The 19,831-nt window shown below is 42.7% G+C and overlaps 1 protein-coding gene across 5 annotated transcripts in view; it reads right to left on the reverse strand.

Moving 5' to 3' along the window:
* Nucleotides 1-19,831, reverse strand: part of CACNA2D1 (calcium voltage-gated channel auxiliary subunit alpha2delta 1) — a 621,516-nt gene that overhangs the window by 469,619 nt on the left and 132,066 nt on the right. For all 5 annotated transcript variants that reach the window (XM_061582171.1, XM_061582168.1, XM_061582170.1 and 2 more), the window contains exon 3: nucleotides 17,721-17,837. In XM_061582171.1, the coding sequence (XP_061438155.1) occupies nucleotides 17,721-17,837 (117 nt within the window). The remainder of the gene's footprint in view (nucleotides 1-17,720; nucleotides 17,838-19,831) is intronic.

Here is a 19,831-nt window from a genome sequence, read left to right on the forward strand (position 1 = left end):
GTTCCACAAGCATATCTGTGATATACTAAGGTTTGTAAACAGTGAGTTTTTTAATCTGTTTAATTACCTTGTTGCATTACTCTTAGATGTGTTTTCCTTTGTTACCTTTTTCAATTAAAAAAACATTATTTCAAAGTAAAATTCCATGTGAAGTGTCATGGCCCCGTCAGAGGACTCATCAGACGAGGATGACTCGGGAGTAACAGCAGCAGACCCAGAAGGAGAAATGGAGGAAACACCTGAGAACCCAGCTCCTTCTCCCCCTCAGCTGCAGAGCACCCCAGACACAGCTGAAGCCCTTCAGCCAGACGCAGCCAGTGAACAGGATACTCCCCCCTCACCTGCAGAACGTAGACAGCAGAAGGTCAGGCAGAAGAGGAGCAGGCCTGTCCACTTAAGGCCAAAACACTGAGGGCTCTCACCTGCTGACAAACCTGCTCCTTAAAAGTCAAACCTTGGCTTCAGCTTGTTGCTGACTACAACATCAGGCGTGACCACTGTGTGTCGTCCTATTCCCTGAACCTTGACTTGGACTGATCTCTTGGCAAACTAGACCTGGACCTCTACTGACCTCGCTTCTGGACTTCTGGCTTGGCATGTAAGCTTGGAAAGGGCCTTGTCCTTATCACACTTCATCCTCGTTAGCCTGGCAGATTTACGACCAAGCTGCCAGCTAAGGACTTTCCCGCCCTGGTAAATATCCAGGAATGTCCAGCCCCACCTGCACTGCTGTCTCAGTGCAGAGCTGACATGAATGAACATCTGACCTAAAGAATCTGTACCCCATTACAAATAACAATGGGCAAATTCATTCTCAGGTCAACTTGGAAATTATTCATTATTTATTTATTTATTAGATTTATATCCCACCCTTCCTCCCATGGTCTTGGGGGGAAAAGGTATTTTTAAAACCAAAGACATAAAACAAGCTCATTCTTTTTTCTTAATCAAAAACCAAATTTGGAAACCCTGCCATACTCCTTGATGTCAAATTCTCCCAGCTTCCCCATTTTCCCAAACCCTTGTGATAAATGCCTAAACTGGGCCAATTTATCCGGAGACCTCTCTGTAAGGCTTCCCACCTCTTAATTTACTTCTTTAGAATGGTGCAACAGGAGTATCCCAAGTGCCAGGAAGTCTAGGAAAGAGAGCTCGCCACAATATTGACATAGGCCCTCTTGGAAAATTACCATTCTCTGGGCTCCTTGCAACTGGGACACTGATTTTGCAGCATTCTGGGCAGCAAGGAAGGAAGCAGGCCTCCCACAGAGATCTCCAGAAAGAACTTGTCAGTGCCTTTTTGCTGTTAATGCCCTACCACGGAAAGGAAGGTTTAGGGGAAGGAAAGAGGAACAAGGCAGAAGAAAAGATGGTAAACCTGAATACTCGCCAGGCCTGAATTTGGAAATGTTTAGGATTCACTTGTATTAGGCTGAGGCTTTTCAAATTGGGGAGCTTCAGTTCATATTACAAACTCCCTGAATTTCAAATTCACTTACATCACTAATGGCAAAAGTTGGTTTTGCATAAAATGAGGCACAAATATGCAACCAACTCATGATCATCATATTGCCAATGGGTATGATTCCAGACGGACAAAATGCACATTACACACTGAAGTGCATAACAGTATGCCAATTGGGGGGGGGTTGGGAGATCTATGTCAGTGGTGAATTTAGAGAGAGGTAGCAGCAAGAGAAGGAGTGCTTAACCCTTACCCCTATTATTTTCCTATTGCAAAGCACTCCAACTGCATTTTCCATGCTCCAAATTCCATTTCAAGTACATTTTGACTCCCAAACACCACTATCAATTTTCCTACAATTCCACAGTTCCAAGGCAGTGGTTGGGTGAGTTACAAGGAATTATTGCTGTTGATGCAAGGAAGACTGTGAAGCCCGACATGAATTGAGTACATATGCTCTCAAATATTATTTCCCCAGAATCCAGGGTAACATGCAGGTCTTCCTCAGCAGACACTTGTACAAGGGGTTTCTCCAGAAGACCTGTTTATTCATCATTCATGCTGATTTTCTCACATAAAGCTTATGCAGTAGTTAGATTATGTCTCATCTTTACTGAGCATTCATCCTGATTTGGTTACAGAGAGGTTATATGACAATGAACATTTATCCTGCATTCATCCTTATTTAATTGTGGGATGTTTACATGTACTCCCGTTATTCATTTCACACTTTTCAAGGCATTTCCATGTCACTTTCCAAGTCACAAAAAGTCTGTTTTTCTTTTAAGCTGATTTCTTGCTCTAGGTTGATAGAGTGTGCTTTAATCCACTTTAAATGTGGAAACCTAACGTTCCAGTATGCACTTGAATCCCTCCTGTAAAAAACTGAGTCTGGAGGCACCCATGGAAAGTTCAAAAACCATCAAAACCAGAACCGAAACCCAAGAAAGTGAGCTAAATCAAAACATCTAGTCAGAAACAGAAAACCAAAGCCAAATCAGTGATGCTGTCCAGAGACAACAACTATGACAGGCAAGAGCAACTGTTGACCAGCACGCCAGACCTCTTTCTTCCCTGTTACTTTATGTAGCTGTTGGAATACTGGGATCAAGCTAGACAGAGAACAGAAGGGCATGGTTGTTGTGACAACCATCCTAGCACAGATACAGCCAAGCAGGACAGGAGCAAGTCCTGACAACAGATCCCTCTCCTAGCAATTGTGTGTATTTCCATAGGAAAACTTTTCATGTCGTTGGGTTCCCCCCCCTCCCCGAAAGGAATTGCAAGAAAGCTTTCTCCTCTGGATGTGGTGGAATCGGAGGCAGAATAATCCCATATTTATAATCATCTCTTTTTAAACAAGATTACAGTACTTCAACAAGTATCCCAGTCATGAATTATGTGCTTCTCCACTCACTACCAACAATTCAATTGGATATTCTAAAAATACAAACACCACTTTTAGACAGAGAAGAATAGTGTGTTCAACACACTTCTATATTGCTTCTCTTCCACAAGACTTTGAGATAGCTAACAAGCAATAAAAAGCAGCATTAAAATAAAGATAAGAATGTTTTTGTAAAAAAAAAAAATTAAAAGCAGCAGAAGTTAATACAGTAGTCAAAGGCACCCAACAAAACAATTAAAACAGCTTCCACCAAAGTTAAAATGCTTAACCAAAAAGCCTTCCTAAAAATGAAGGTCATTATAATACGGTGAAATGCAGATAGCAAGATTGGCTTCCCTTGAGAGGGAATTCTAAAGCCTGGGCTCAGCTACTGAAAAGGTCCTCTCCTTGTTCCCAACCAGATGTTGGGACAAGGAGGATGGCCTTTGTTGACCACCTTAATAAACCAGCAGAGTCACACAGGAGAAAGCAGTCCTTCAGATATCATGGCCCCAAATCATTAATGGTTCTTCTCTGTTAGACCTGGATTGTATCACAATGTCCAAAAGGATATAACTTACTTCTCACTTATTATTAGATTTATTTGTTATCTTCTACAAAAAAAGTCTCGAAGTGGCATAAAAAAATAAAGATACAAAAGCAACTTACCAAAAATACTATAAAATAAACAGAAACAATAAAATCATAGAAATGCTAAAAAGTATTCATTCACCACCAAGAACAAGTAAAAATACCCTTCCCCATTCCACTAAAAGATGAGCAACAAGAGGTTATAGATGTCCTACATTAAAATCCAAAAGCCTGAAAGAACAGGAATGTCTTTGTCTAGCACCTAAATGATGACAATCAAGCCATTCACCCACAGCAATTCATTTCACAACAGCCCTGTAAGGTTAGGCAGACTTATGAGCCCTATTCACACATTTTCAGTGCCAGCATGGGGCACTGAAGGGGAGCATGGGGAGGGAAAAGTAGAACTTCATTGGCAGTCAATGCCTTATTTTTGAGGCATTCCACTGAAAACATACATAGAGGCCCTATACATGTAGGCACTTTCTGCACATTCAGAAACACCAGAAGCTTTGTTGTTGTTATGTGCCCTCAAGTCGATTACAACTTATGGCAACACTATGAATCAGCGACCTCCAGTAGCACCAGAACCACCCTGTTCAGATCTTGTAAATTCAAGTCTGTGGCTTCCTTGATGGAATCAATCCATCTCTTGTTTGGCCTTCCTCTTTTTCTACTCACTTCTGGTTTTCCCAACATTGTCTCTTCTAGTGAATCATGTCTTCTCATTGTGTGTCCAAAGTATAATAACCTCAGTTTCATCATTTTAGCTTCTAGTGATAGTTGTGGTTTAATTTGTTCTAACACCCAATTATTTGTCTTTCTCGCGGTCCATGGTATGCACAAAACTCTCCTCCAGCACCACATTTCAAATGAGTTGATTTTTCTCTTATCCGCTTTTTTCACTGTCCAATGCACTCATGATTTTTACATTAGCTCAGTCCTATGGCCTTCTGGTTATCTTTTCCTCACTCTCCAGTGACAGTGGTGCAGCACATCAGAGTGCCCTCAAATGACCACCCCATAGAATAATGATGAGGGTAGCAGCAAGCAGGCTGGTCCCAGGCTATGGTCTGAAGGCACATGAGGCCTAGTCAGTGTCTGGATGGGAGACCGCCTGGGAAGCCACCTTGGGTTTCTATCATGGAAAGAAAGGCGGGATATAAATGTAATAAATAAATGTCAATGTTTGGCCTGGCAAAGACATGCTGGGGCCTACCAGGGCTGGTATTGGTCACCACAGCATCCTTCTTTTCTTGTAAAGAAAAAAAAATAGTCAGGTGGAGCCAGCAGGCCATGTGTATGCTTACAGATGGTTGTTGTTATCACTTTCACTTTAAAAATATTGTTTCCTTTTTCCCAACAGCTAAGTAATATTTATTCTCAAGTAAATGTGTTTAGTTTCAGGGCTGCAGAAGCAAGCTCCATTTTACTCCTGTAGTCCTGGTGGTGCAATGATTTGAGTGCAATGATTTCACCCAAACGAGGCAAGCAAATGCTTTTTGTTCTAGCACATCAGGAATACAGAAGCAGTTGTAAAACATAAATGGCGGTGGAGGCAGAAATGCAACGTCGATTGTGTGCTTCACAACTGAAGTAATACATGGACTGCCTTCAAGTCGATCCCGAGTTATGGCAACCCTGTGAATAGGGTTTTAACAGTAAGCGGTATTCAGAGGGGGTTTACCATTGCCTCCCTCTGAGGCTGAGAGGCAGTGACTGGCCCAAGGTCACCCAGCGAGCTTCATGGCTGTGTGGGGATTCGAACCTTGGTGTCCCAGGTTGTAGTCCAGCACCTTAACCACTACACCACACTGGCTCTCAACAAAGTAATACATAAAGCCCTCTAAATGGAGGGGCCCATATGAAGACTAAATCCAGAGCCTTACATTACCTAGCTGCATGGCTGTCCAGCGACAATTGTACCAGGAGTCATTAGAATCCAGTAGTACCCCTTGGCCCACAATTCTCTGCCATCTGACCTTTCTCTTACACATGGATTCCTTTAAGATAATTTATATAATGGATGAGGGTGCTCCAAGCAAACACAGTTCATGTCATGGCCCCGTCAGAGGACTCCTCAGATGAGGACGACTCGGGAGTAACAGCAGCAGACCCAGGAGCAGCAGGCGACACGGAGGAGCCTCCTGAGAATCCAGCTCCTTCTCCCCCTCAGCTGCAGAGCACCCCAGGGACAGCAGAGGCCCTGCAGCCAGACACAGACAGTGAACAGGATACTCTCCCCTCACCTGCAGAACGTAGACAGCAGAAGGTCAGGCAGAAGAGAGGCAGGCCTGTCTCCTTAAGGCCCAAACGCTGAGGGCTCACACCTGCTGTCCATCCTGCTCTTTATAAGGCACACCTTGGCTGCAGCTTGTTGCTGACTGCAACGTCAGGCGTGGCTTTGTGTAGACCTAGTTTCCCTGCAGCATCTCTTTGACTGACCTCCTTGGCAATTGATCCCGGACCTCCACTGACCTTGCTTCTGGACTTCTGACTCGGCAAGTACGCTTCGGATAGGCCTGGCAGATTTACAACCCGACTGCTGGCTAAGGACTTTCCTTCCCTGCCAAAGACCCAGGAATTTCCAGCTCCCCCTGACACTGCTGATGCAGTGTAGAGCTGACAGTTCATTCCATTCTGGTTCAGGTTCAGGGCCCCTTCACACATTACATTTTATAGATGTTCTCCCAAGATATTCCATGTGTACATCCAAAAAATGTAACATGGCAAACACATTTGCAAATAATCCATATAGCAGAAGTACACGCGCTGAGGAGCTGTGAATGGCCACCGCTTCCTGTTTAATACACAATCAGTGGCAAATGCGAGTTTGCCTCTGCCTGCCAGTTCTTCTCATGTAAACAGGATTCTTCCTGAGATTTATGCCCTCCACATATGCTCAGACTGCACTCAACCAAGGAAGCAACCCCCCTTTTTTCAATTGCTGCTGATAAAATGCCTCCTGGGATGAAAAGCAAGGGCTCTCTGCCACAAGGCTCCTTGGCTGTAGTTTATGGGCCAATCGAGACAATGTGGGAGTAGCAATTCTTCACATGGCAGGCAGCCTCCACTCCACAGGAAAGAGAAGTGAGTATCTGCTGAAAGAGTCCCCAGGCTAAATTGGTTAATTGGTTTCTAGGCAGACTAGCTATGCCAGTTGCAGCCTCATCACATGGATAATGGCAAAGTAGTCATGGAGCTACTATTAAAAAAAAATGCAGCAGCATGCCACCTGGTTCTCTTTTCTAACTAACTAGGCCTTGCTGATGTAAGCTACCTAACACTACAAGGGCTACAGACAAAGGGCACTATCTAACAGCACAGCTTTGCCGCATGCTGCCAGTCGCTATGAGCGTCACTAGCAGACAAAACAGACGTCCTGGCAGCTGTGAGCTGTAACTGAACCATAAAGGCCGGAAACAATTTCTGCTCGTCTCTGGCATGCAGCTGTCAGTTAGAAACCACCCAGTCTCTCACTATAGCACTAGTCTGAGGTGCTGTTTTGAATGCTGATCCTAGACACAGTTCTTAAATACAGATGCTTTAGGGAGCCTGATTTATTTATTACATATTAGGTTGGTTGACAGCACTAATGAATTTGCTGGAATGATGAACAGGTTCACTAATTCTTTGGCAATTTGGGGCAGGGATTTTGCTTGTGTTGCTTGCTTTGTTTCTTCCTCCCCTTTCTTTATTTATATGTACACATTTGACTGTAAGCCTGTGGGTAGTGCTTGTCTTTTTAAAAACTTTTATACAGTGCTTAGTTTGGTAATAAGCATTAACCATACTTAACGTTTCTAGAGTACTTAAGAGAGTGTTCAAAGCAGTGATGGGTGAGGTGCTCCCCCACCTTCCCAACCACTCACAATTTTAACTGAGAATAGGCTAATCCAAAATGAATTGGTCCAAAGAAAATTGGGGGGAAAAACTCTATTATTTCTGAGCCTGTTCCAAAGCTCAGGCCCCATCACATTAATTATGACATCATTGGGCATATGGGGGCCCAATTACTTCCTCCAGCCTCTTCCCACCACCCCCTTCCTCTTTCTCCAAAGTGCTTTTATTCAGTTGTTAGCAAACTGAGATGCAGGATCACCAATCAAAACCATAATTATAATTCTTTTATAGAGTGCCTACACTGTGCACGAGCTGTGCATAAAACACGCACATGCTTTGCTCTCAGACAACAGGCGAAAGAACAGGATACTTTTTAACAAGGTAAGAAGTGGCTCCAGACCACTACACAGGACACTGGAAACTCCCTCTGACCTTGACTAAATCTTCCGATTTGATAGCTTTGAGAGTGCAATCCTGCTTTCCCACTTCTGGGAACTCCAATATGCCCTGTGCAAGGCCCCCAGCAGGTCACGTCACTGAAGAACCAATTTGCCATTAACTTAATTAAAATGAAAGCCATGGCTTACCTGTTTTAATCTGCTGTGACTGGGGCCATGGCTTCACTTCTGTCTTGGACAATTACTGTAAATTCCTTGCTCTGCTCACAATTTGAACAACAAAAAAATGAATTTGTTAATGTTCAAAGCGTGTATTCCATTTCTCTGACTTTTGGTTTGGTTTAGAGTGCAAGTGATTATAGACAGATACAGGCGGCCCCCGCTTATACGGCAGGTTCTGTTCTGGACCCCCGCCGTAAAGTGGAAATCGCCATAAAGTGGAACCCCATTGAGTATAATGGGGCGCATCGTGTGAAAATGCAGTAAAATGCTGCAAAAGCACAAAAATTGGCTTTGAAACGGGAAATGAAAGCCGCCGCATTAGCGGAACGCCGGGAAGCGAAGCGCCAGGAAGCGGGGCCCTACTGTACAATGTTTTATTTTGAAGACCAAAAAACATATTGCTGCCATGGGCTACTTCTGGGAGAAAGGGCGGGATATATATTAAATAAATAAATAAAATTCTTCTGTTTTATTTTTTTACCTAACGGTCACAAAGAGTTTTCCCATGAACTGCCTTCCAGGTGAGAGCTTCTCTGGGCCTCTGTGGAAGAGAAGTTGCAAAACCAGTCTGCAGACACTGAGGATGCCCTAGCTTAGAGAAGCAGACCTGTGCTTAGGGATGTAGTTCTCTTGCTGGTGCTGATGCTGGTGGTGGTGCAATTCTCTTTTCACTGAATTGGCAACCAGTTATGATTCGTGTTAGTACGTTTTCCATTATCTCCTGCTTTTACCGTTTCAATTTTTTTATTATCAAAAAATAATGATATTGTTTTCGTTCTTTCTACCAGTGTCTTCATTCTTTCTACCAATGGTCTGTGATTTTTTTATATTCAAATGTAAATGAGGTAGGCAATTGCCGATCAAGTAGGTGTCTTGCCTCAGGCTTTCTGTCTGTTCTAGGACAATCAACTAAATCACACACACACACACCACACGCTGCAGTTAAATGAAGCTTGTCTTCTTCAATTTTTTTCCAGTTATGCTGGGGGGTAAAGAAAGGCCAGGGAAGGAACTGGCAATCCCACCCCATATATATGGTCTGCCTAGTAAACATTTCAAGATGTCACCCTAAGAGTCGGAAACGACTCACACTACAAGTGCGGGGACACCTTTACCTTTTGATGTAATTCTGAAGGCTGCAAACTGAACCACTGCTGAGTTCTTCTCCTTACGTTTAGCCTGTTTGAAGTTAACCAACCAAAACTTGATATTGCTGGATCTGCAAACAGCAATGATGGCTGTTTTTAAACAAGGTTGTCCATTTTTTTCAAGCTACAAAAAAACCCATATTCTCACATTTTTAACAAAAGTAATACACACACAATTTTTTTAAATACTGTGATCATTATGGTCTCTGAGGTATATTCAAATGTCCCCCTGACCAATGCTATGGATATATTACTTAAAGCGACAGAGACAAGAAAACTTGTGTTAATACTTGAAGCATCTTTTAAACAGACATATCTGACAGACACTGACTATATAAATAACTGCTGTGCCTGTGAGTTAAAAAAAAATACAAGAGGAGACAACTTAAGAATAAAACAATGAAAGAAAACCATATAAAATGGAAGACACTCTTTATATATATATCCATAAACCCAGTGGTCCATTTTTTGAAACTAGCTAGTACACAAAAGGCACAGTAAGAAAAGGAATCTTATTTAACATCATCATCAATTTATTGTTCAGTCACAGACCCAATAAAACAAATCAGATAAAAGAAAACAGTCTATAAAACATATTTATATTTTATTGTGTATTTTAAATAAGTATGACTTTAAAATGGAACATTACAGTTTGAAAGAGTGGACTATCTTGCATATTCTTTGAACTGAAAAAAGGAACTTAGCTACTAGCTCTGTGTTCATCTTGTTGGTATCAGCCAAAAGATGTTTCACATACCAGTCCAAGGACCTACCAGGAATTTTTTTCATAATAGGACCAAGGAATCTAGTACAATCTTCCCTATAAAAGTTACAAGCAAAAAAGACGTGAGCCAGGGATTCAACATCTGCATCACTATGGGAGCATAACCAAGTTTCATAAGGCACACCTTGAGAACGTCCTTCTAATATTGCTGAAGGGAGACAATAAGGCATGGAAGGCTGGAAAAGTCATGTCGGTATTTTGGAATGGTCAAATTATCCAGATATGTAGCATGTTTGGGGAATTCAAAGCTCAAATCTAAATACAAAGGTGAACAGGTTTTACAAGCATTTGACATAGAGTATTGGAAATCAATGTCCTTAATCCGTTTTTCTATAACCAATTTTACCGTCCTAAACTCTTGTGTGTAAAGAAAATCTATAGAGAAACCTAACAAATGCAGTTTAGCAAGAAAGGTTTTTGACCATGAGCTAATAAAAACTTCCTTCCGAAGAAGGTTTAAGTAACCTAGAGAAGGGCCAGCATAAACCACTTAATATCTAAAGGCTACGGACCAAGCAGTACATTCAGTCAATGTGAGATTGGCCTCAAGTCGGAGACCTGCAGCAGAAACACATCTTGCCATTCTGAAAATAGATCTTAAAAAGTTCGAAAGGACATTTTCCACATTTGAATGAAATCCTTGAATCCAAATTGGAACTCCATACAACAATTGAGACAGCATCTTGGACTTAAATACCTGGATAGCAACTGGTTTATATTGGCCTCTCTTAACATTTAAAAAAATGAAGAATGGCCTTAGTGGTGTTCTGTGCTGTCTGGACAGCAGACCGTATATGGGTAGCCCAAGAAAGTGTGGAATAAAACATAATACCCAAATATCTGAACTGCTTGACTTGGTCTATACACTGCCCATTGATTACTTTTTCAATGATGTACGCTGAGAGAAGACCGTAATTGTTGTTTTATTAAAATTAATGGTAAGTAGGTTGTCTTTGCAACAGATAAAAAAAGCACAAAGTAAGCATTTAAGGCCTATTTTTGACAAAGACATGAGAACGGCATCATCAGCGTATAACAGTAATGGGCATTCAGTCTCAGCCACTTTAGGTGGATGAAAATCTGCAGCTAAACAACCTCTGCTCAGATCGTATAAATAAAGATTGAATAACGTGGGGGCTAGTATGCAGCCCTGCTGAACCCCTTTGGTGGCAGGAATAGATTTTGTCAAATTTCCATCTAATCCACATCTTACACAGAGCATAGTACACTGATAGAGACATCTAATAAGATAAAACAATCTCTTATCCATAGAAGAGTGGAATAGCTTAACCCATAATTTGTCTCTCGGGATAGAGTCAAAGGCAGATTTCAGATCTATAAAGGCAACGAACAGGCCATTTCCAAAAGAAGTTGTATATTTCTCTGCTAGATGGTTTAGCACTATACAATGGTCAATCGTAGATCTGCGCTTTCTGAAGCCTGCGTGTTCCTTGCCCAAAATGTTTTCATCCTCTAACCAGGAGACCAAACTTGTATTTAAATAGCTAGCATACAGCTTTCCCACTACTGACAATAAGCTAATAGGTCTATAGTTTGAGGGGTCGTCTCTGTCCCCTTTCTTAAAGACTGGTATCACAATGGCCTCAAACCAAGCCAAAGGAAAAATTTGCCAGAATTATTAATCTGTGTAAATAAAGTTGCCAATAAGGGGGGCCACCAATCTATATGAGCCTTCAGCATTTCAGGGGGTACAGAATCAATTCCCAGCGCCTTACCAAACTTAAGACGACTAATCAGAGACTTTATCTCAGATTGTGTGACAGGAGGCCAAGGTGGAAGAACATTTAGATATATAGTGGGAAGGCTGTTCGAAGGATATTCTTTTGTGTCCACAAACAGTTCAGAAAAGTGATGTTCCCAAATATCAGCAGGGATATTACAACAAACTCAGCTTGAGGAACCTAAAGCGTCAGTGACTAGTGACCAAAAAAGTTGTAAATTGCTATTTATAGAGGACTCTATCAGAGCCTTCCACCTGGTTTGAACTGCTTGTTTCTTTTTATTAGCTAGAAGTTTATACTTTTTTTAATTGTATAATATTCTTGGGGTAAAACATTGGAATTTTCCTTTCTATATTGATTATATACATTCTCAGTTGCTTCTTAACTGCAGAGCATTCCTTATCAAACCATCTAGGAGCACTTTGTTTCATTGAAGGCCTTAAAATAGGTGTTTTTGACTTTAAGACCATGTTCAGGGCTGAAATCAATGATGAATAATCGTTTAGAGCAGAGGTAACTTCAATAGCTCCTGAAATGCGAATTTTTAAATCTTTCCCCCAAGAAGAACCAAGAAAACCGACAACCTTGTTCAAAACCTTTTCTGACCAGTAAAATCCTCTTATGTCTAAGGCTAAGGGATTTATCTTGATACTGAAATTTATCGTCCAAATGGGCTACAACAGATAACAGTAAAATTAAGAGGTAGATGGTCACTGTCAAGCCTATCACCCACTGTAAAATTAGTAAACCAGTTAGACAAGGATTGAGAAATCAGTACATAATCAACCACACTGCTTCCATGCCCAGAAACATAAGTGAATTCTGCACAGTTGTCAAATATACTGTTGTTAGGGCCAATTCTTGTATTAAAGTCTCCCATTATAATTAAATAAGCTCTGGGATATGTAGATTCTAGTTCTATTATAAATTTCTCCAAATCATCCCAAGCCTGTTTTATACCATTCATTGAAGGGAGTGGGGGGATATAAACATTAATCAACAAAAAGGATATAGTTCTAAACTCCAATAAGCCAGCCACTGCAATTTTTCCACATGGGCCAAGCCACTTAATATTTGATTGGAGAGATGTAGATATCAATATTGCCAAGCCTGCCTTAGGTCTGCCTTTTCCTTTGCTGGGCTCAGCCAATGTGTCGTTTACCAAGAACCCATTCAGATAATTTTTTTAGTAGACCAGGTTTCCTGGATAAAAATCACATCATAATCTCTTTAAAAGTCCAGAACCTCAGGACTACTTTGCTTAAAGGCCCATCCAGCTATGTTCCATGTGAGTATTTTAAACTGGTTGTTTACTGTATCCGTAGCTTTCTCATTAGCCCATGGGCAGACATCTGATTGAGAATTCCTTATCTAACATTATTAAGCAGACACAAGCATGGTAATGCACAGCCACCCAACTGGATGATGTTAAAAGCGGATTAGACAAATATATGGAGGATAAGCCTACCAAGGACTACTAATCATGATGGCTCTGCTCTGAACCCATGGTCAGAAGCAGCATGTTTCTGAATAACAACTGCTGGAAACTGCAGGAGGGGAGAGTGCTCTTACATTCAGGTCTGGCTTGCATGCTTTCGATGTCCTGTCAGAGTGCAGGACACAGAATAATGGGCTCAAGTTGAAGGAAGTCAGATTTCAACTGAACATCAGGAAAAACGTCCTAACTGTTAGAGCCATACGACAATGGAACCAATTACCTAGAGAGGTAGTGGGCTCTCCAACACTGGAGGCATTCAAGAGGCAGCTGGACAGCCATCTGTCGGGAATGCTTTGATTTGGATTCCTGCATTGAGCAGGGGGTTGGACTTGATGGCCTTATAGGCCTCTTCCAACTCTACTATTCTATGATTCTATGAATGAGTACAGGATGCTGAACTAGATGGAACATTGGCCTGATCCAGCAGGCTCTTCTTATGTTCTTAACTGAGGAATATTCTGAGCTTTGCATATATACAGGTACTATGATGATGGACGGCCAAGCAATCCAAATGTCGGAGAGCCATCAGAAGGGGGGCCGGAGAAGGAGAAGCCAGCGGAAAGCCCAAGAGGATCCTCCTCCCACTTGGGAGCCATTGGCCCAGCTAGATGCCAGCTCTGTTGGGAGCCACACGCATGAGCCGGTGGGGAAGCACCAGCCCCAATCAACAAGCCTCCTGGAGAGTAAGTGCCCCCCATAGGCCACATTGGGAAATAATTAAAGTATTTTACTGCAACAGCCTTTTGGCTGGCAAAGTTTGTGGGAGGATCAGGGCCCAGGGGAGAGGTCTGAATGCGAGGAGGATCTCACATAAGTCCCCCCCCCGGCTTCTCTTCCACCATGCCCCCTGAACACACCATTTTGGGGACTTCTGATGGCCCACTGTCTGCCAGACTGGCCATCCCCAGCAGACCCCCAACGGTGCCAGCAGGCTCCTGGTGGCACCATGGCTCAGCTGCAGCAGGGGGCTGCTGCTGGCGAAGCCCAGCACAGCTGGGAGCCTGCCGGCATAGCAGGGGATCTACAGCATCCAACTTACCCCAGCCTGTCAGAAAAGTGTTGGATTGCACCCTAAATTTATCACATGCGTTACAGATGCTAATAACAGGGAAATATGCACATCTGACTGCAGAAGCACTGGTTTTCATGTTGTTGTGACCCAGGTTGGGAGGTGAGGCATGGATGAGGGTGATACCAACTTTGAGGACTGGGGTGACAAGCTGAGGGAGGGGTTGAGCAGAGAGGAGAGTTCACAGCGCGTCCAGTCCCCTGGCCTCCCTGCTGGAGCGCAACCTGAACTGTCACAGACTGCCCTGTCAGAGACTGCTCCATTAGACATGCCTCCCTTGCCCGAGCCTGAGGCACCGCCTTGTCAACTTGACGTTCCCCAGCTGAGAGCCCCACAGTTTCCCATGCTCAATCAGACAGTTAGCTCCCACCAGTTGGAGGTGGAGGCTGAGATCCAGCCCCCATCGCCTCACACTCAAAGGCTTCAGAGGCGTGAAGTTCAACAAATGGATTTAAGGAAGAGCCATCGTGTATATGTGAAAGCCAAGCCTACTTAAGTGGACTCAGGGGAGGAGTTCGTTGCTGAATCAATGTCTGAGAGCTGCGAAGATATGCTTAGTCAATGTTAGCCAGGGCAAAAGTTCCTGGAAAGAGTAGTTAGGCTGATGAGTCGTAAAGTGTTTGATATATCTATTACTTTAATAAAAAGAGAAAAACTCACAGAACCACGTGAGACTGTGCTTCTCAGCTTTGGGCAGGACACATGTAAAAATATGACTTGTAACTTGATAAAATGATCCACGGCTTTATATTTCGGGAATATCATTGCCATTCATATTTGTTTATTTTAATCTAGCTCAGGGTTTGCCTCTGTGCAATGCGCAGGGAGCATAATTGTTCTGCCAATTCCCTTGGCCATGCTAGTGCATGAACTGCTGATGTCACTCACTGACATGCTCCTCAGGGCAATGCTACAGGCCATGTTCGTCTCTTGCATCATATCCCCTCCAGAACTCTGCTCTTAATTAACACTTTGAGACATTTCAGCTTTCAGCAATAAAACTTAATATAGTGATTAGTGATGGTTACAATATCGTGCCATGTCACCCCAGTCTTTGAGAGAGAAAGGTGAAGCTATACATACATGCCTGGATTTGAGATAAGAACACTTGTGGATCACTGAGTGGCAATCAGCAAGGCAAACAGGGAGCTATTCCAAGACACAAATACAGGTAGGAAGCTTGAAATGCTGTTAGTATTAAGAAGCGGTTCAGGTTCAGAAGATAACAAGGGAGCATCACAAGCATAACAAATACCCTGGGAGAGGGCAGCACACCAGGAAATGATGGAGCCTACTAATGATAAAGAAATCAGCTGGCAAATCAGATGCAGGAAACACAACACGCCTTAATAGTCTGGGGCATAGCAGAATGAGAAATAATAAATAAATAAATAAGAAATAAGAAACAAACGCTCTTTTAATATAGTGACCAAAGAGACCCGAAATCAGAAATTAAGAAATATTAGTTTAAAGAATATGTAACAAGGTGTGAAATCAGAGTTTTGAAGACTTTGGGAGACTACAAGTATGCTGCAACATATGAATATCTCCTGACAAGATTTTCTATAGCACAGGGGACAGCATGTGGAAAATGAAATGGACTGCCTTCAAGTTGATCCCGAATTATGGCTTCCCTATGAATAGGGATTTCATGGTAAGCGGTATTCAGAGGCGGTTTACCATTGCTCCCCCTAAGGCTAGTCCTCCCCAGCTGGCTAGGGCCTGCTCAGCTTGTCACAGCTGCACAAGCCAGCCCCTTCCTGATCAGCAACTGCCAGCTGGGGGGCAACTGGGCTCCTTGGGACTCTGCAGCTTGCCCACAGCTGCACAGGTGGCAGAGCACGTAACCCCTGAGCCACTCACTGTGGGGGTGATCTTTAGCTGGCCCTTGACACCCAGGAGAAACGAATGGGGATTTGAACTCACAGACTCTGGACTCCCAACCAGGCTCTCCTCCTCACTGTGCTATACCAGCTGTCTGGACAGCATGTATACAAGACTAATGATGTGTCAGAATTTTCTGACTCAGAAGTACAAGTTTCAGTGACTTGTAATGCTTGCCAGAACACAAGGCAAGCATGGTCCCAGAAATTCTTCTCTTACTGGAATTTTAAGCTAAGCTACAGATGAAGTCATGTCCTCCTTCTCGCCTGTCTCCGAAGTTCTCTACCCCATGCACCCATTTAACCTCATTGCTGCTCCAGCTGTAGCAGAGAAAAAGAAGTTCCCTCCCCCACCCTAGCACCAGGCATTCTGCATGCCAGGCACTGGAGTGGTGAGACTACAAACAGAAAGACTTCCTTTCCTTGTTCCATTCCACCTCTACCACTGCAGCAGCAAGCCAAATAAGCAAGCAGGTGGGAGAAAGCTGGACTTTGGACACTCTCTACAGAGGCCACATCCCATCATTCTCTCGATGACAACACTGGGGGCATGATGGGCATTGATTTGGCTCAAAATTCAGCTGAGAATAACAACAAGCTACTTTTTGTGTTTGGGAAGGAAAATCTGGATTTCTAATTCTGAGCCTGACTGGGGGAGTTCACTTCATCACTACACAAAATCCAATCTGAATGCTTAGCGCTAGGAATGCATTCTGACTAAAGGGAAAACATTTCACTGATGCATTTTGTCTTTTACAGAGACTGCCACTTTTCTAACAGTTTTGAGACCTACTGGTGAGATTCAAACAACTGCTTATGACTTTTAGTCCATGAAATGTTTGTCTAGGAGTTTGAATATCTCATATGGGCATTTTCTGTTACAATAAAAGATCATAAGGCACCATTTTGGATGGTGCCATCCCACGGAGTATATTGTATTGAGGGTGTTTCAGATCATCCCAAAATTCCCAGCCAGAGATCATTAAAACAATCCACATCTGAAAGGGAATGGGTGACCAAACCTATTGCAAGTTGTTACATAGGTGTCACTGTGGCTGTTGCAGGCACCTGTAATTAAGGTGAAACTAAATGTGCTGTGAGAGATCTCCTGTGGCTGGTTTTTATTTTATTTTTTTAAATAGCAGCCATTAGGTCCCAAATCAGATGTGGACTATGGTAACCCTTTCCCCCACATGCCATCTTTTGATTAAAATCATCCCCTATTGTTAGCATGGGGTTTTGTTGTTTTGTTTGAAGACATTTCACACTGTCTCAGATGTTCATCCACTATCTGCTAGTGCAGACACATATTTTCCCAATACAAATCATTTTGTAGTATTCTGTTCCTTAACGGGGTTTTGAATTTTTGAATTTTTTGATTTTTTAAATTAGCATAAGGTGTCACAGGCATAGTATTCCACAACCTCTTTATGTTCATATTTGCCCCAGTCTATCAATCAATAACCTAAGCATCTGCCCTCTGCTAGCCAACTAACAGAGCCGATTTTCCATCACAACGTTCCAAATTATCATTCTGTATATATCTCATCCTGTCCATCAGGGTGACACTGTCCAAGATTTCACTGACGGAAAACAAACAGCAGGCATGTTTCATCCTTGACCCAAGAACAAAAAAATAAAACACAACAATTTAAATATATAAATATGCACAAATCCAGCCTTCACTTACCACCAGGGCTGTTGATCTGTTACTCAGGAGTTTTTCAATGTCTCGGGCTGCACTTTCTACCAACTGTCGTGCATTGTTGGCCTCCACGGTATACAAGTTTGTGTTTTGCTGATATATCTGAACAGGGCAATAAAAAAAACAGACACTGTTATGAGGTTAAGCATGAGGGACAGAAATTTTGTGGTCCATTGACTAGACTTCACCCTGCCCCTCCTCCTCCCCGCTAACACTGCTAGCATCAAGCAATTTTCACCTGACCCTGGTGGCCCTGTTTGAATCAAGGTGTTGTAAAACATTTGGTGCATAGGTGGGGGAAAGGAAGACAGAGATGTGACCACACTTCGATATTATGTCACACTGGCTTTGCTTTTAACATCCCAGTGATGCATGACCTCATATGTACTTAACTGTGAAGCTTTTGCTGCCAGGTAACAACTCCTCCATCATGAGCACTCAATGAGGGGCCAGTGTGCAGGGGAACTCCATGTCTATCCTAAATGTCTCTGGAGACACAGATGTTTGTCATTAATAGTTTGGTACCCTAGTGTTAATACAGAGGACTTAACCACCTTTATCTCAATTTTCTAATACTCTCCCTGTGGGTTATGTTATTCTCACTTTTCTGATGGGCGGCCAAGGTAAAGCAAATGTATATATGCAGCTTGATTACTCAGCACTTAATTTCTCACAGCTAAAACCCTGTTCAGACAAACTGCTCTTGCATTCTATCAAGGTATGAGCAGGGCCATACCAACTAGTCCCGCTCTTGACCTCACGAACTCTGACTAACGCCTCCCCTGGGATGCATATACAGGGATGGCGCTTTGGTTCTCTCTCTCTGCAGAGCAGGAGCTGGAAACCTGTGGCTCTCCAGGAAGTGATGTAGCTCAGCTGCAGAGCACCTACCTTGCATGCAGAAGGTCCCAGGTTCAATCCCCAGCAACTCCAGGTAGGGCAGGGAGAGACCCCTATCTGACATCCTGGAGAGCTGCTGTCAGTCAGCATAGACAATAATGAGCTAGATGGACCAATGGTCTGAGTCAGTATAAAGCAGCTTCCTCTCTCCCAGATATTGCTGGACTATAATTCTCATAAGCCCCGTCCGTGGGCCATGCTGGCTAAGGCTGATGGGAGTCCAACAATATCTGGAAGGGTACAGGTTTCCTACCATTTAAATTACTAGCATTGTTAGCATGTGGAAAATGTCTCTGCTGTACATGCAAACACCAGGTGTGGAGCTAGTTGGCATGGTCCCACTCCTGTTTTGACAAAACACATGAGCAGTTCACATGAATAGGGCTTAAGTGTGTAATGAAGCAGACTCTGCTAAAAAGCATTTGAGATGGAGTGATATTATATGAAACCTCTATCTGTGATGTTCAATCTATAGCAGCATTATACCATGGTAAATGATCTCTTTGGTAAGAAGCTATTTCTCTGTTCCTTTGGTAGACCTATGCTATTAAGAGAGGCATGAGGGATACTGCCACTGAAGATGGGTAGAAAAAGCAAATTAATTAGGAATAAAATGAGCAGATGCCCCAAAAGCCTATGTACAAGATCAAAAAAATAAAATAAGGAAAATAAACCTCCAAATTAATTAAAATCAACAGGAGTTTTACAATTGACCTCAGGAGGATATGTATTGCAATCTATGAAAATAGATATCTCGAGGCCAAGTAAGTAAATAAGGAAAATGCATTTATCAATTCAACAGATGGCCTGAGTTTACACAGACATTATGCCTCTGCTTAGTGGGTGTCACATTGTCTTAAGGGAAGTAAACTCTGGCAGCACAAACACATGCCTGGGCCCAACACTAATTCACTGGCCAACTTCCAGAAGCTTCTGGCATACAATATTTCCAAAAAGAAAAAAGGAAAAAAAACTATTGGGTTTTAGAAACTGTTAATGAACCCAAAAGGCAGCTCCAAGCTACTCTATTTACAGTTCCGCAGAAGTCCTTCAAACACCAAAAATGCAGAGTGTGAAATGGATCTGTGTAATCATTTATTGGCAATTTTGCAATCCTGATGAACAGGATCAAACGAAGCTGTTTTCATATTATTTCACTAGGTCATATTATTTGTTTGTCTAGCCCTGTATCAGCT

Source organism: Rhineura floridana, chromosome 8 (assembly GCF_030035675.1).
Source record: "Rhineura floridana isolate rRhiFlo1 chromosome 8, rRhiFlo1.hap2, whole genome shotgun sequence".
Classification (NCBI taxonomy): Eukaryota; Metazoa; Chordata; class Lepidosauria; order Squamata; family Rhineuridae; genus Rhineura; species Rhineura floridana.